Here is an 18,439-nt window from a genome sequence, read left to right on the forward strand (position 1 = left end):
GCTGAAGTGAAAATTAATCTCCCTAGAAGCCCTTTATTTTTTAAACAAGTAAACACTGCATTTTAATAACTATGACTGTTCTCTGACTTACAAGGCTTGAACTGCTAAAGGCAATGACTTAGTTAGCCTCCTGCCTGCTTCTCTAAGAAATGTCTTGTTGTTTGAAACTATAACCTGGTGCGTTAGTGTTGAGTGGAGGCTTTTCTCTTAGGCTGCTGTTCTAAAAGCAAATCATTACTTCTCTGTTGTTAGGCTGTTAGAGCTGAATTACTGTTCCCAACACATCTGATCTGCTACTCATATTATCTGCCCTTTCTCAGCTGGGTCCCAATCACTTTCTCACTGAAATGTTAGAAGAATGAGAAGGAAAGGGCCGACTCTGGAGTTGCTTGCAGTGGCTGCAAGGGATGCTTGCAGGTTGCTTGCTCTGTGCTTGTATCAGTCTCTGTGCACAGATGCACATATATGTAGCACTTTTCTCAACTGCAAGGCATGGCTGCTAACAAAAGACTTGCAACCAAGGAAATTGAGGGGGATTCAGTGCTGAGGGAGTAAGTCTGTGCTCAGGATGTAGTGCAAGCTGAATATGCACAGTGCTTTCATAAATGTCTTCACATCAGGCTTGTGTGGGCAGGCGTCTTCAAACAGAGAGAGGGCTTATCTCATTTCTCTTTAAAGCAACTGTTCTGTAGTTTGTTGTAGCAAAACAACTGGCATTTTTGCAGAAAAATGGATTTGGCTCACACTTTCTACCTTAAGCAGTGCAGGCACCAGCTAGGCATCTGTGGTATGCACGGGTGTCCTCTCCCCAGTTCATGTTCAAGGCTGTAATAGTGATCTCTCAGAGTCTTTTCAGTACTGTCTCCTAGAAGAGCAGATAAAAGACCAAGGAAGAACTCACATGCTATCAGTACCAGATGCTGAAATAGAAAAGTGTTGCTCCAAGCTCAGTGTTGGAATAATCATGGAGGGATGAGCTGTCCTGCAGACTTCAGAGGTGAAGGTCAGTCCTCCTCACACCTTCCCATGCTCCATCAGGGCTCACCTCTGCAGTCCCTTGTTATGGCATTTACTCACACAAGTAACCTCAGTGCTATGGAAAGAAGATTTCTTGGGTAAATGTGATCAGTCCAGGTGTTGCCTGTGTAAAGACCTGAGTCTCAAACTGCTGGAGGAGGGTTAGATTCCCATTGCAAAGAAAAAGCTTGGTTACTGTCGCGGCAGGAAAGCACTTCTGTTTTAAAGAAAAGTCCTGAAACATTTATGATGAATAAAACATAAAGTTTCTGCTGAGCAAACACTGGGAGGTCTGCAGTTTTGTGACAGACTGAGAGAGAAATGGCAGAATACATGGTGGGATCCTTCCCCTGACTGCAGGACACTTATGACAGACCCACTTACAGGACTCAGTTTAAAGCATGAAGAGACATTAAATTATGTAAATCCAGTTGATCTGTAAACGTGGAATTAAGTGCTGTCAGCCTTCACTTACTTGCTTGGCACTGAGTTATATTTTCATTTACGCTTGGCTTACAGACCAAAAGAAAATATGGAATTTAAAAGAGGGCTTGGCTCAGTTTTCCAAGCTGGAGGCACACTCAGAAGTAGCAAGGACAATTCAGCCTGTAGAAAGATCATGTTTATCATAATACCTGCCACTCCTGAAGCCAAGACAGTAACCCTTAAACCTTTTGCCCCTCTAAAATGCATAGCTCAAGGAAAAGGAAAAGAGAGGCTTTTAGCCTCTCCTGAAAATCATGCCCACCTGGTCCAGAAATTACCCATATAAGCAACCAAGAGGCTTGATCATGTAAAGCTTTACACAAAATAAGAGACAAATACAGTTGCACAGAAATTAGACAGACCCTTTCACTACAGGTGCACCGAAGTGATCCTGAAACATTAATTAAGCCTCACAACACTCCAGAAAGATAGACAGTCCCAAGCCTGCTTGCAAATGGGTCAGCTGAGGTTAGTACAGGACAAAGGCAGTCAGAGGCAGAAGAGACCCTGGTTCTGCTTGCAGCTTGCTCTGACAGCACTGCCTGATGCAACAACAGGCATTTAGCATGCCCACGTGCGCCATAAGGTCCTGCTAGAATGCAGATCAAGAGCACAGTACTAGTATTATATTTTAATTATAAAGTGCTACCTATATAGTAGCTGAACCAGAAAACATAATCTGTTTTAGCACACAGCTAACTAAAAAACCAGGTGCTTGTTATATGGTAATAGAACTGATATCTATCAGGAGATGTGAAATCACAGATAACATTGGGACTAGATTACTCTAAACCATACTTAAAATCCATTAGATACTAGATCCTTAAGCAAGAGGAAAAAGATCATGGTCTGTTGTGGTTAATAGATGCAGTGATGATTTCAGTCATACTTATCATACTTTAAGCTAACTGCCAGCAAACAAAAAAGCCTGCAGTATCTGCAATACCCAATCTCCATGTGTTTTGCCACCGGTGTTATATTTATTTTAAAACTAATGCAGGAAGTATAAGAAAGAAATGTTAATGATTAAAAAGAATCTAATCCTTTTCTGCATACCTCCAATTTTACAGTGATGGGTGAATAAGATCCAGTGGGAAAATAATGATCTTTCCAGCCTCAAAAAAAAGAAAAAAAAAAAAATCAATAGCAGCAATGTAGGCTCACACTGCATTTCTATTTTGGCTTCTCTCTCCTCTAGGCTACTTTAAGAATTCTCATCAGTAGGAATATGTCCATCTACGGCTCTTTCCTTTTCCCTTGAATTTCAAACAGGGAAGAGCCAGAGGTAAAAACTTCAGTGCAAAGTCCAGACACTGAGGAAAAATGTCCTTACATGGCTTTTCTGCTGCTCCTCCACCCTGCTGCTCCACTGTGGGCAACTCCTGAGCAGAAGCTGCCAAGGCAAAGACCAGACTCATTTTCACTAGTTACACATACAACATGCCTACACACCACCTCCTTGAAAAACATTTCCCTTGGAACACTGATACTAATACCTGTAGACCCCTGTACAGTGTTTGTGTTGTGAGCTGGAAATTAGTGTCTTTCCTGCTAAAGTAAAAAAGATATTAATTGGAAAGTCATAAATTGAATCAAATCCACTGTGCTGAACATAGGTGAACCACAGGCATAAGACATTCTGAGCCATTATACGTCTGAAGATGCTGCAAACACCACAGGGTATTGCTCCAAGCTGCTGCTGGAGACTAAGAGACAGGTTTTCAGCAAGTGTAAAGTGGTGTTGCTCTATTAAGATGCTCTAGAATGATGCCTATTTAAGCCAGCTGAGTGCTTGATCCCTGCTTATATGTCTTCTCAGCAAAATAAGGTAAAAGGAGTAAATAAGAAATAAATGAAGTTGGATTGACTATTGCATGGAGGAAAAAAAGTTGCTTCTCAAAATCAAAAATTTTCAAGTGCCTGTTTTGATTTCTAGCCCTTCCACAACAACAATGAGCAGACAGGAGAACAGCTGTGAAAAGGAGAAGAGAAAGGGAGGTTGAATTTGGATGTTTCAGCTCCTCCCTTTCAAAACATAATGAAACCATGCTGCAGCTCCTGCAAAGCTTCTATCTGAACACATGATGCAAGAATACACAGTAATGAAGGCTTCATTCTTACTCTGCTGTAGGTCTGTCCTGATCCTGCTTTCAGTGACATCAGTGTAAACAAGTGTGACTCCAAGGAAGGTTCTCAAAAGGATCACAGTCAATGAAACATACTCTGGGACTCCTAAAATTAAATTTCAATTCAATTGTGTTGTGAAATAATCATTAAGAGCATCTGAATGCATGAAATATTTGACATTCAGGGCATGTGAGTGCACAGTGAGTGAAACTTGCACATTAAGTGTGTGATATAATAAAACATCATATGGCATCTGGTCCATTAATTGCTTTTCTCACTCCTCCTTCCCAGCTGCATACATCACACTTGTTTTGAAAACTCACTGAATGCTGAATCAGTGCAAGATAGAGAGTTCTCCATGTACAGATGTCTGTGTCAGAGGCTATGATTTACATCCCAGCAGAGTTTGCAGACAGGTGCTACACAGTTGTGCTCAGTTTTCCATAGTTTAACTTACACCTTTCTCTGTATTCCACCCCTTTTCCTTTCACAGAGGGAATATTCACACCCAGTACAGAAGCAGGATAGAGAAAGTGAGCACTCTGTATTTTAAATACAGAACCCCAATTCTGCAATGCATAAAATCTCTACTAAGGAAAGTCTCCACCCCAAAGGCATGAGATCTGTATACTAACAAAAGCAATAGCTCTTTGAATACACTGTTTTATCATCTGGATTAGCCTGGTCTGGTACAGTGATCCAGCTCCAGAGGACTGAAGTGGAAGAAGTTGAAATGTTCCACGAATTCTTCGTACATCAGCTTTTAAAGCAACTGTGTCTCTCCCAAGCTTCTGTACTTTTTAATTAACAGAAGCAACTCCAAAGAATCACCTCTGCCACAAATATTGTGTGAGTGCCTTTAGCTCTGAGGATAAGCACTTATTATTTGTTGGTATACTCGTTTTCCAAAGTCTTAAATAATCATAAATAAGAAAATCTGTGCTATTCTTTGGTACATTTCTGTCTGTTTAAACCACAGCTGAAATTTAAGTTGTACAAAGAAAAAATTGCACTTTTATCTTCTAGAGAGTCTTGCCAGTCCAACAGACTTTCAGCTGAAGGATTCTTTATTATACTCAAACCTCGTCCCATAAGAGTTGCTGCTGTTGCTCATTTTATGAAGTATCTTAGACATTTTGTTTGGTCCACAACAGAAAACTCCAATTGTCTTCCTGTTGGAAAAAAAAAAAAAAAAAAAAAAAAAAAAGAGAGAAAGTTATGACATTGCAAATAAGCAGTAACTTCTAAAGATACAATTAGATTCTGGCCTCACTGTTATACATAAGCCAGTTATGTATAGATTTTAAGGTGAAAACAGATCACAAGATCAGGTAGTTAGACTTACTGAAGCCACTAGGTCTCTAGAAGTATCTCCCCAACCAGCCCTATTACTTATTTGACTAGGACAATTCTTAGAAAAAAGTACCTCATCTTAGTCTCAACACAGAAAGTGATGAAAAATTACTACTTAACACTCTCTTTTTTTCCATAATCAGTCATTTTTTGTTAAAAATTACTTCGTTAGTGTAACTCGTGATCTACACCAGCAGGAGATCTAGTCACTAACAGTGATTGGTTACATTAATGAAAACAATGCACTACTAACCCATGATTATTTCTGGCAGCAGCAGAATAATTTCACTGCTTTAGTTTCACATTAGCATGCAATCTTTCCTTCAGCCTTGAACACAGAATATTGCACCTTGTTCATCAACCTGGGTTCATTAGTTAAGATGACTTTTTCACACTACACCACAGACAACAGCTATTTGGTCTCTGATCACCTTAAACACAGGATTCACATCAGGCTCCTGGTCACAGAGCAGCCAAGGGCTTAAAGCAGTAGCCTGTATCAGAATAGGGCACATCCACAACAGCAGGACTGAGCCATTCATGATATTCACCATCTCCTTTTTTTTGAAAAATAATAAGGGAAAGGAAGGAGCAGGGAAAGAGGTTCCAGTGCTGTCTCCTCTATATCATGAAAAAAAAAAAAATCCAAAAGTTGTTCATCTTCCTGCTGAAATTCTGCCACTGCAAAGAAAAATCTTAAAGACTTACTGTGATGGAGCAACAGCACACAAGAGGGAACACAGCTCTAACTATGGTGATAAATGGCACTCACTGAGGCTGCAGACTTGAATTCTGGTCCCCACCTCCAGGACTGTTTCAGTATTTTCTCTAGTCACTATTTATTATAAAATATCTTAGTACATGCCACATAAGCAAATGCCCAATTTAAAACTGTGTATGTGTTTGATGAGAAAAAGGAACTAACAAAAGTAACAAGAAATCTTTGCTGCATACTGCCAAGTGAAGGTGCCTGGTGTTAGGCAGCCACTGAAGCAGCAGAGCAGTGCCCACTGTACCACCACACAGCAGCACTGGCATGGCACAACTGGGACCTCAAGTATCAGAATGTATCACAACATTATGCAGGTAATTACAATAGTGCCTTTGTGCAGGCACCTTACAACACTGACTCTGCCTTCAGTTACATCATCTCTCCTATCAGTCCCTGGTAAATATTAATAACTCATGCATTTCTCACCCTGATGTATATATAACTAATAAACTTTCCTGTCCTGGAAGTGCTCCTTTCAGTTGCAACTGGTGTGTGTGGTGTTGATGCCTGGATTTACAAAAATTATGAGAATGCTATCTCTTGTTGCTTTTAAATAAGATTCCTCAGCACTTGCAGTATCTGAGCACCCTCTAATCTGTGCACAGTGAAGAAAAAAGAATGTATGAGCTGCCAGCAAGAAACTGTCTTCTACTGTGTATTTAATTGAGACAATTAATGTTTGTTTTCCTTAGCCTAGTTAATATGGAAAACAGATAAATAAACCCCAAAGAGTTAATCTGTTCCTCTCCCCTTCTTTACACATACATACAGCCCTCAAAGCACAGACATGTCTAAGCAGCACACACTACAAATGTATTCGTACCCCAGCAATGTCCTTCATGGAATTTTTGGCTTGTTAGCAGTATCACAGAAAGGTTAAATGGTTTCCTAAGGTCATACAAGAGACCTGTGGCTGACTAAGGCGGTCTCCTGAAACCTCACTGAGATACTGCCCCATGAGGAGAGACAGAGGCTCTCAGACTTCCCTCCTGGGCTACCCACTATCAGCATCTACTTTGGACATCCTTCCACATATCACTTACCTCCCCACAGCTCACACCCCATGTCCTCCCTTACCTATATCCCCTACTACCCTGCTTGCACACCCTTTCCTGCCACCTTGCTTGGCTCTTGTCCTGTTGCTGTGAAACAAGCAAGCTGAAAGCAGCTACTACATGGAGAATCACACTACTACCCTAAGCAGATGGACTTTAATTGCTTATCACTTGTTTGGAACAATGGCTGACCTTGTTACTCACATGAAAACAGATAGTATAGATGAGGCATAATATCTGAAAAGCTTTTAAATACCACTAACATGTTTACAATTAGAGAAACTGTGTTATAGGACATTCTTTGTAACAATTATGACCATTAATATAAGATTTACTCATTCAGAGCACTAAGCAAGTAACTCTTCAGTGTTCCTATGGGATGAGTAGGTCAGCATGTCTTCTTACATTCATTTTATGAACAGCAAGAGGTGATGGAGAGGTGAAATACTTTACAACCTAGAGAGGACAGAATCAGGATTTGAAATGTTCCAATTTTAAATCCCATTTTCATTCCTAGAGAGAGATTTCTTCTTTACAGTGCAAAAAATTTACAGTATGGTGCTCCACACCTTCCTCTCCTACAGATATTAATGCATTTTTCTAGGTCAGATTCCATTTGTACAAAGCAAAACTGAGCCAAGGCATGGTGTAAGATTTTCAACTAGGAGACAACTGAATGGGAACAAGACTGCTGCAGGGTCCCCAAAGAAAGAGTAGGAAAACCAAGAAAATCATTTATTATATAAATCGTTACAATGCGTATCTTTGGGACTGTGGATGTCATATAAAATACCAACAGCAGGTGGCACACGTCTGCTCCTCTTAGCCCAGAAGAAGGACAGGAACCTGATGCTTGTCCCATGTCATGCTCCGAAGGTCTGGCAGAGCTGAGACACTTTGCTTACTTCGGACCCAAACAGCAACAACAGCACTAAGTCACAAACCCCAGACCAATCTGATGGCTAAACCGATGAGAGATTTGCTAGCTGCATGCTTATTTGTGTGCAGCTTTTACTAAAATCACAAGATAAAAAGTGGAAAATATCTTGGCTGCTCACAAACAAGCCCAAGGGGTGACTGCAAATACATGTGAAAGCCAGAACACTGGCACCAGATCTTGGAAATAACTTCATTGCTCAGCCTACAGGGTCATTTAAGTGGAATGTTAATGAGAAATATAAACTGAAGTAAAAGTTAGTATGAGACCAGGAAATCCTACAATAGAGAAAAATGGAAATTCCTGTCTCATCCAGGGAAATATAGAATATTTACTTAAAACGGATAAGTTTCTGTGGGATAACTGAGCTCCAGCTTGCACTACTATCTGTCATGTTACACATACCTATGACTATAGATACAGACATATAAACCCTGATAAAAGGGTGATGAAGGGTGAGGAAGGCTACATCTTAGCAAGCTGCAGGATAATCAAAAGAGTAAGAACATTATTTAGGTAGTAAAAGACACCTTGATTAGAAATGGTGGCACAATTTAAAGACTTGATGTGGAAATGCAGAGCAAATGGTACTTGAAGTCAAATCAGGAGTGATGAGATGGAAAGTACAAAAGAAAAAGGAAGTAAGACTACCACTAATAGCTTCATCTATATTATGTGCACTTACAGCCTTGCAAAGAAGTAGCATAAACATTGTCATTTTCATCTTTTAAAACTGCATTCACACAGTTAAATAAAAAAGACATTAGAATGAAGCAGAAGAGGTCAACAGTCCTCTATGCAGGACTCTGAGCCAGAGTCAACTTGCTCCTCTATTCTATTTCCCTTTCTTTCCCATGGTTCTCTACTACAAAACCTTTCCCTAAGTGAATCATTTGCACAGTGTGAGAATCCTACTAAGGATGTCCACCTCTAGCAGCCTTTGGGGCATCCTGGCAAGGGACCCTGTCCACAACATCCTCTAGGACCTGAATCCAAGACACATACTGTCTGCAGCTTTCTCTGCCAGCTGTGATACTGACACTCAATACTTCTCAAGAGCCAGGGCTCAAGTGTACTCCGGTCATATTCAGCCTCAGCACAGAAGAGCCAATAAGCCACAGGCAGATGTTCACCTCTTCAGTGCAAGAGAGGACAAAATGTTCTTGAGGGTAAGTTCTGCAGGTGAATAAGATCAAGAGGCACATTTCAACCTGGTGCACCCAGATTTCTGTCAACAGCTCCTGGGGGTGGTTTACTCCCATCCCACTGACTGTACCAGAAGTGAACTAGAGAAAACTCACACAATCCCTTCCACTAGATCAGCTTTTGAGACAGAAAACTGTCAGTGTAAAATACTTAACCAACAGAACTGGATCTGGACAAAGACATTCCATAGTCTAATTGGATGTCTTGTCTGGTTTACAGCTGTCTTGTTTCAGACCACAATATGTTTGGCTAGCACAGTAAAAAGGCATTGCCAGGTCTTGACAAAGAATAAAGAAGTGCCAGGAATCTCCCTCCAAAGATGATATATCCTCAGAGTAAAAGCAACACAGAACAGTCAGATTCTTCCTTGTGCCTTCTGTTTGCAAACCAGCATTACAAATTGTGAAGATTATACAAGATGCCAACAATTTTAAAAAATGCAACTTTATATATAAAACAGCGTATGTTGCAAGCAAGATATTGCCACTGACAAAACCATAAGGAATCTCTGTGCAGTGAGATGTAAATCTATTACTTTTATTTCCTGGGCAACTGAACATCCTAGCTGCATGAAAAGATGAGCTGTTCTGAGTGTAAAAAAACAAAAAGTTTCAGTTTATACAGGATATCTCTCATAATGTTAACTACTTTCAACACCAGTAGCTTAAAAATTACATTCTAAGATAATACCAAAAAAGATTATCATACAAACATAGCTGGAAACAGAACATCACTCCACAGTTCAAACTGTGGCACCCTTCAACCAAAGTGGTACTCACCGCCTGTTACACTTTGCTATCTCATCAAAAATAAGTTTCCACCGGGGTCGTCCAATTAAAAGCCTTGAGTTTAAAGCTTGATATTTTTCACCAATTATTTTCTGAAAGAAACAAAAGAAATTAATTCTGCCTGATTTGTAAATTGCCTCATATCACCCAGGGCTCTCATTTCTGACACTGGCTGACTTACCATATTGCTGAGGTGTAAAACCTGAGCACGAGTATCAGACAGTAGTGATTAAAACTGAAGCCATTTAATGCACCAATACCTCTGCTCACTGCTTTTCAATGGCTCTCCTTGGTGTTCGTTACATATTGTTCCTCATGTAGCTGCTCATTCATCTCCCCATTACTTTTAAACCAATTTTTTTATGCCATAAACCAATAACCATGCCCCTATTATTCATTCCCTCATTGGCTTTTAATGCTAAGCTGGAAGAAACACTGCAGACACAAAAATCATATTTCTGTCTGAAGTCTTTTTTAACTTCATACAAGTAACTATTAAGATGAATAGGTCTGAAAAAGTAACAAGGGAAATCTTCCATTTCTCCCTCAGAGTAGTTTGCCACCTGTTTTAAGTTGCTATAGCAGCAAAAAAGCAGCTAAAACTTCTTCCCCGCTGGATCCCAATCCATTCCAGCACTGCTAACCCACCAGCATTTTGATAAGGTCAAATGCCCTTCCATCACATTGCATCCTCTTTGTTTGGTTTTATGAGTGTGACAGAAAGGCAAGGAGAAGTTCCATCTTAGCAAGGCTACCAGATTCACTCCACTGCTGAATGACCTGAACCCTTGCCCACACCAGTGCAAACCCAGAGCCTTGGCTAACTCATCCTTTGTTGGCCTGTTCTAGTCAAGAGGCATTTGTGGAGGGATGGGCTTGGCTCCCTGCTGTCACACAGGCATGCTGCTTCTCAGCAAAGGGAGAATAAAGCAAAATTGCCCTAATGTTGCTAGCAGTCAGTGCTTTGGACTAGCATCAGGGAACACAGAAGCTGTAAGGCAAAAGAGAGCTGAGCTTAACTCCCCCTTGAGAAATCATGAGCAGCATTATATTTCATTCCAGTTTTGTTCAACAGCTGCTAAAGAAAAGTAACTTTAAAGAAAGACTTAAAGTTTTTAAGTTTTTAAAGACTTAAATGCAGTAGCTGCTCAATACACATTACTAGAAAACTTGGTTTGATTTGTCTATTGTTACAACTTCGCTGTATCCTTACAGTGAAGTCCAGCTTCAGGCTTTAATTTTAACCCAACAATTGTACACCAGGTTCACCAATTATGCATTTTCCAACAACCCATTCCAGCTGACATACATCACCCAGTCATAAAATCTGTGGAGTACTCTTCATAGCTACTTTAGCTATCACATTATTTAGACTTATGGATAGTGCTCCTTCCAGAGTTGTGAATGTTACGCTGTCTCCACCTCATACCAGGCAGATCAAAATCCTTTGGGCATGGCTTCTCACTGTATTTCATGTTTTGTAGTAATTCTTAGGCTTGGTTCTGGGCCTGCTGCAGTCAATGGAAATTTCCAAACACAGCAGGGTAAATTATCAGGCCCAAGCTTATGTACTAAATAATGTTAAATGAAGATCATAAGCATGAATAGCTATTGGAGATGCCAAGATCTGAGGAACTGGCCCAGCTTTGGGATTGGTAGTACATAACAAACAGTTCAGTATAATTTACAGTCTTAAACATCGAAAGATTTGTAACTTTTCTTTCAATATGTATTTGAAAAGAAGATTTGATCTTGCAAGCTCCTAGAACCATTCTGGTTTGATTCTTAGCCCAGAAATGATGCAGATTTCCTACAAAACACAGCCAACTGCCTGGTCTGTTGCCTGGCCTGGAAGGACCTCTTTCCTAGAAAAGGAGGATATGGATTTCTGCCCATATCTAATCAAGTTAAGGCTACTAGATTCGATTCTCTTAATGCTGTGGGGATGGACTTGCTCTCTTGGCCTAGTAATGAATCAATCACTTGAGTTCACGGCCTCATTTCCTGTTTTTACCATCTGCAGTAATTCCCTCTTGCCTTTGACTGTCAGTTTGTATTGTCTACTACCCCAAGGTCCAGTTCAGTTTACAAACAGCATTTAGCCACATACCTGTATTCCATCTGTTTGACTGAGGTACAGCTGGATGTTTATATAGTCTGGTCGATTCTCCTGCCAAAGCTGGAAGGATGATAAAAACAGCTAGTGAAAAAATATTCCTTCCTTTTCTTAATGGAAGGGTAAAGTCACTTGTGCTTTCTATCCTGAGAGACTTGGGTTTCAATGTCAGGGAAGTAAGCTTTTAATGAAGAAGATACACTGGCTTAGTGCTCCTTTGTGCACTCCAGAATGCTACACATTATTCTGTGCAAAGAATTTGAGGAAGCCACACTGCTCTTAAAACCTCCTGAAAGCATAAATCCCCCCCATTCTCAATTTGTCTACTACCCAAATGGCTAAAGGGGTCTCAGATTCCTTAGCCTGCACATTCTTCTTCCACCTCATAAATTTTACAGATAAGTGTCCAGAGTACTGGTACACGGCCACATGCAATGAAATACTGGTGACAGATCCTCAAATTGTTTTCTGCAGCACCAGGAATAAAGGAAGTATGGGTCAGGTAGTCCAAGCAGAAGTACTATTGGAGCTTGCTTGTTTTGAGCTTGTCTTTCTCTATTGCATGCTATTGTGTGGTGTGAACATACCCTGCAGTTAATAGGTTGTCAGTACCCCCCATGCAACACCCATTACCTTGTTGTGCAACGCACAGAGCAGATCTGCAAACCAGCGGAAAGACTCAATGTCCCTGCACACCCAAATGAAGTAGAGTCTTCTGAGCTTGTAGCATTTCCAGCCATCACTTGAAAAGAAAATGTTCGGGTAATTAAAAATTATCATTTAAAAAGGAAACATTAATTAAGATGCTTTATATTCATTAATGGAAGCATGAATTTCCATTATAAGCTAACTGCTGAGTTGCTCTTCATCCTATGATACAACAGACGCTGCCAAGACCAATACAACCTATTATGGTGATCCTGAGAATATGAAATCTCTAGCACAGAGCTAATACCCTCCAGAGGTACTATTTCCACATTAGAAAGTTGTCAGCTATACAAATGATTTAGTCAGCAAATATGGATTTATGCATTGTTACCAAACTTTTATTTCAAAGCAAAGCAGATATTTTAAGTTCAAGCGTATTATGTCAATTCTTTATTAGGTTTATAAGGTGGCCCATACGAGGAAAATATTGACAAATTCAATAATGTCAAGACTTAATTCTGCCTTTATATGTGAAAGACTCTGATTGATTATAATTAATACTCTAGCAAAATCACAAAGACCAAATTAAATCAGAATTCCACTATGTGAGGGAACTGTGTGATATTAGAGAGTCTTCAGAAAATGCTGGAGGGGAAAATGCAGTCATGGGGAGATTTTGGTATTGCCTTTAGAAAAACATTGCAATCATGTCAGTTTTCCAATGCAAATAAAACACAAATACAGCACAGAGAAAGCACTGGAATGAACTGGGAAAGAAAGCAGAAGTTAAAAAAATCCTAATGATTAATGAGTTCAAACAAGACACAAACATCCAAAGTATCTGTTTTGTTAGCCAGTGTTGTTTTCTGTTGTTCTGATCACTAAATTAGAAAGTTCAGAGATCCTTTACTCCTTTTTTGTCCTAAAATAATTTGCAGATACAAAAGGCCATGGCCTGCCATCTTCTAACACTAGTCCCAGAAGCCAGCTCCAGTTGGAAAGTTTCATGATACATCTCACTATATCTATTGTGCATTATTCCAAAGTCTAGGCCTGCTGACATATCCATTAAGGATATCATATTAACATATCTACCCTAAGTCATGACTTCAGTCACTGTCTTACCTCCCTATACCTCTACTCTCCAATGTTAGCCCAAGAACATGCAAGGGCTGAGAACTCACCTTTGGTGTAAACACCACACAGAGAGAAAAAAGTGCTTTAAGACTGGAGAGTACATTGTATTTCAAGTCCTGATTTCAGCTTTTTTATTTGTAAACTCTTGGCCTGCAAAGCAGGATTTTCTCCATCATTTTCTGTCTGCCTATACTGAGACAAGCCCCCAGGAAGGGTCACAATCTGGTCAGATGTGACAAGATAATCAGTTGCAAGGAAATAAATGCCTTTCACCATGAAAAGGAAAAAAGATTAAAGAAGAGAAAAATGCAAGGCATTTTGTATTGAACTGCTGTAGTTCAGTAACAAAACAGCATTCTGGGTGACGAAACATTGGAGCTGGAAAAGAGGCTGGACTGCACCACTTAATGAAACAGGTCAAGCATAGATTTAAAATAGGGCATTGGACATATATGCTTGGGTCTGCTTCCAGCAGGACATATTCATGTAACAAAGGTACAATCCCCCATTATAGCCAAATCCACAGGTACAGGACATTTCTTGTGTGTTACCATTGCCCATAATAATGGCCATTATTTACAGACCCTTCTGCATGAAAGCCACTAGCTTTTCGTACTGTGACTTTGATTTTCTTAAAAATAAGTAATAGGGTTCAACAGTTAGGAGAAGAGAAGGGCAGGAGCAGGAATTAAACTGTGAACATAAAATAGGAAGACAACTGAGCAGGAAACAAATGACTGCATGAACAGACTTCTGATCTTTCCCTGAACTGCATGTCCTTGACTCAACAGGACTGGCCCTGCTGCTCTGCAGTGCTGGCATCACAAGGTGGTTTGGATGTTCACACCTGCTGATTTCTGCTGCCAAGCCAAGGCAAAGAAACAGGGCAGATCATCCACTAAACCAGTGCTGAGTTGATGTTTAAATACTGAGAAGGAAAGCAGATTTAGACTTTTACTTTTTCCCAGAATGACAGAATGATTCCCCTGCATAATGTTACAGTGCACTAGGGGAAGATGGGCTACAAAGGCAGGTAATGGCTGCTTGGAAGCTCATTTATGGCTTTGTCCTAATTGATATACATTACAAAAGCTTTTGGACACAAACCTTCTATGGCAATGTCTCTGCAAGTTCCTTCAGCCTCTGATAACACACTGAGAGAGCCAAACATCTCACTACCTGCTGCTGACCCATCATTATCATTTGTGACATTTTTGCTAAGCACTGTCAAAGATAATTCATCACGACAAAACTGATCATCTTATCCACTGGGCCCCAGGCTTTCAGAAAAAATATACACTGTTTTTGAGAGGGTAATCAATATGGTCTCAGGGAAAGAAAATGAGGGAGCACAAGAAGGTCTTTGTGGCTGCAGTGTTATGAGACAGGTGGGGCTGTTAATTTTCAGGAGTGCTCAGCATTGGCAGGTCCAGCTCAGATTGAGTACAGAAGAACACGCACAGCATGTAAATTACAGGCTTTAAATTCACTTTGAAGTTAAGAGTTAGCCATTGGCATGTTCATCTTAGAGCAAATGCTTCAGCTGTGCATTGTAAAACCCTCTCAAAGCCAGCTAGCCTTTCAACACTTCAGGGAAGCATTTGCTGCTCTGGTTAGCTGTTCATACAGTGCTTAGGAAACAGGGGTGATTAACCTAGGACTGGAGCTCTGACCCAATAATATAGCAAATAAAAAATTTAAAAATTTTTAAAAAATTAATAGTTATCAGGAGCAAGATAACTTGTAAATTCCACATAGTGTAAGATTTGGTAGGAACCATGCTGCCAGTGTGATGGAGAAACAAGAGGCAAAATGTCTGGTCTGAATAAAATGTCAAACACTTTAAGTTAAAAACAAAACAAAAGAAAACAAAAGAAAACAAAAACAAAAAAACAAAAACAAAAAACCCACAAAAAAAACCCCAAAAAAAACCAAAAAAAAAAAAAGAAAAGAAAAATAGTAAAGAAAAAAGCATACCCAAAGTTTCCAGTTTCCAAATGGAGTTAAACATCTGAATTCAATCTGAATCCAAGCTGATCCCTTTTCTTTAAAAACTTGAGCTTACATAATGCAGAAGTCAAAACAGTCCAGAAGAGCTGACCCCCTGTATTTCCAGCAGAAAAACTGTCACAGCTTCCTAACTCCCAAAGCTCCTTGTCATAGTCCATTGCCTCATCTAAGCTAAGGCTAGGAGAACAAGTCACAGAATCACACAAAATCACAGAATGTTAGGGGTTGGAAGGACTGAAGGACTGTGACTACATTAATCACAGCTATGCTAGATGCAGGATGCAGGTCAGTGACACTGTCCCAGCTCAGGTGCATTACTGACACAACTCTTTGGGTTACAAAGCCTGTACAAGATTATTTATGGTCTTCAGGGAACACCCCAGTCCTCTACCTCTCTCCAAGGAATCACTCACTGTGCTGTGCTAATGGAATTTTTTCAAGACACTGAAAGTCTTTCTGACATGCAGTACTATGATAAACTGGAGGAAAATGGTTTGAAAAGGCTGAAGCTCACTTACAGCAATGTGTTGAGTACTGATGCAAATGGTGTAACTCCAATACCTCCAGCCACGCAGAGGCTGACCTCATAGTTCAGGGATTCCTCAAAGGGACTTCCAAAAGGTCCATCCACATACAGTCTGGAAAGAGAGGAAAAAGTAGGCTGGAATTAGCATCCTACAAAGAATTTTTTCAAATTTTTATTAGCCTTGGGATGCAAAATATGAAAACTTCTTCCTGGAAAGATTAATGTAGAGAGAAGCTGACATATGAGTAGTATGAAAAACTGTTGTATAAAATCTCTTGCCATATTTCATGATCAAACAAGACATTTTTTTAGTCCAACAGCTGGAGGTGACTAAATTATGACTGCCCTTCTTCTGGTATTAGAAGGTAAAAAAACTGCTGCACTGAAAACAATAACAACTTGGTGGACCATAAGCAGGAAGAATGTTTGGCTAGCCCTGCCACCTCTTAAACACCAGAAACAAGGAAATGGACAAATGAGTACAAAAATTTATTTTTTGTAGCTTGTCATCATGGTCTTCAACGGCCTTCAGGGAATAAAAAAAAGTGACATGTAACCATCAGTGAGCAAGAGGAACAAATTAACATTTCTCTACTCCTTCACTTGAAATCCAGACCCTGGGAAATGTGATCTATCCCAATCATACAGGATACCTGAAGAGAGGTAAGACCCATCAAATTTACCTCCCTTGACTCAGGACTCTCATTCTTACAATTTTGTCCATCTGTTCCAGAGATCATGTAGGAGACTGAGTCCCTTTGTAACTAATATTTAATATTTCAGATGCAGCTGACTGTAATTTTAAAAAGTTTGACCTTAAAACTCACCTATACTGCTAAAAGTCTGACCAAGGTCATCCATAGATATGTCAAAATTTGCTGACTGTAATATCTGAATCTCTAATAAGAGTCACATATCCCTATTCTCCTTATGGAATGCCAACTGCATATCTTAATTCATAACAGATTCAGCTTTAGAAACTATTATGAAGAGAACCTGAACAGCACCTGCAGTCAAGGTCTGTTCTGTGTATGAGTGGCCCACTGAATCTCCACACTTTAGGTAACCAGTGAACACAACAAAGATTATGATCACATTTTTTTTAGTTTTTGTGGTCTGATCCTAGGCATCCTACCAGTCAAGACAACATCCGATTCCAACGGGATGAGGTTCAACAAGGCCAAGTGCCGGGTCCTGCACTTTGGCCACAACAACCCCATGCAGCGCTACAGGCTGGGGACAGAGTGGCTGGAGAGCAGCCAGGCAGAAAGGGACCTGGGAGTCTGCATTAACAAGAAACTGAACATGAGCCAGCAGTGTGCCCAGGTGGCCAAGAAGGCCAATGGCATCCTGGCCTGTATCAGAAACAGCGTCACCAGCAGGTCCAGGGAGGTGATTCTTCCCCTGTACTCAGCGCTGGTGAGGCCACACCTCGAGTACTGTGTCCAGTTCTGGGCCCCTCAGTTTAAGAAGGATGTAGAGGCCCTGGAACAAGTCCAAAGGAGGGCAACCAGGCTGGTGAAGGGACTCGAGCACAGGCCCTATGGGGAGAGGCTGAGAGAGCTGGGGCTGTTCAGCCTGAAGAAGAGGAGGCTCAGGGGAGACCTCATTGCTGTCTACAACTACCTGAAAGGAGGATGTAGCGAGGTGGGAGCTGGACTCTTTTCACAGATGACCTCCAACAAGACAAGAGGACACAGTCTTAAGTTGCGCCAGGGGAGGTTTAGATTAGATATTAGAAAGAATTTCTTCACGGAGAGGGTGATTAGGCTATGGAATGGACTGCCCGGTGAGGTGGTAGATTCTCCGTCCCTGGAGACATTTAAAAAAAGACTGGATGTGGCACTCAGTGCCATGGTCTAGCAACTGCTCCAGTGGGTCAAGGGTTGGACTAGATGATCTCTGAGGTCCCTTCCAACCCGGCTAATTCTATGATTCTATGATTCTATGATCTTGCCTGGGTGTCTTTGGCCTATATGGTCCTTCCTAGGAAATTTCTTCCAGACTTCTGCTATTGCTAATATCTTGCTGCCTCATACATTAGGCTCCTTCTTCTACAACATCTTACCAAAGCACAGGTAAGTACCTATTTTCTGATGGATCTGGAGGCAAAAAACATTGATCCTTAATTATGTCCTGCCTTAGAAATTTTGTTGTTGGCTCTTGAACAGAAAGGGAGAAGACACTGGATCAGCCACAGCCATCAACAGAAAGCACTGGAAGTGCTGGCAGCAGACATTTTTAAATAAACAAAATTCTTC

At 40.5% G+C, this 18,439-nt stretch overlaps 1 protein-coding gene across 5 annotated transcripts in view; it reads right to left on the reverse strand.

The window, feature by feature from the left end:
• Positions 1–4,679: 4,679 nt before the first annotated feature.
• NOX4 (NADPH oxidase 4) overlaps positions 4,680–18,439 on the reverse strand; it is a 102,300-nt gene continuing 88,540 nt past the window's right edge. For all 5 annotated transcript variants that reach the window (XM_071733459.1, XM_071733468.1, XM_071733485.1 and 2 more), the window contains 5 exons: positions 16,171–16,290; positions 12,491–12,599; positions 11,852–11,920; positions 9,733–9,833; positions 4,680–4,802 (listed from right to left, as the gene is read on the reverse strand). In XM_071733459.1, the coding sequence (XP_071589560.1) occupies positions 4,682–4,802; positions 9,733–9,833; positions 11,852–11,920; positions 12,491–12,599; positions 16,171–16,290 (520 nt within the window). In that variant the 3' untranslated portion in view covers positions 4,680–4,681. The remainder of the gene's footprint in view (positions 4,803–9,732; positions 9,834–11,851; positions 11,921–12,490; positions 12,600–16,170; positions 16,291–18,439) is intronic.

Source organism: Heliangelus exortis, chromosome 1 (genome assembly GCF_036169615.1).
Source record: "Heliangelus exortis chromosome 1, bHelExo1.hap1, whole genome shotgun sequence".
NCBI lineage: Eukaryota > Metazoa > Chordata > Aves > Apodiformes > Trochilidae > Heliangelus > Heliangelus exortis.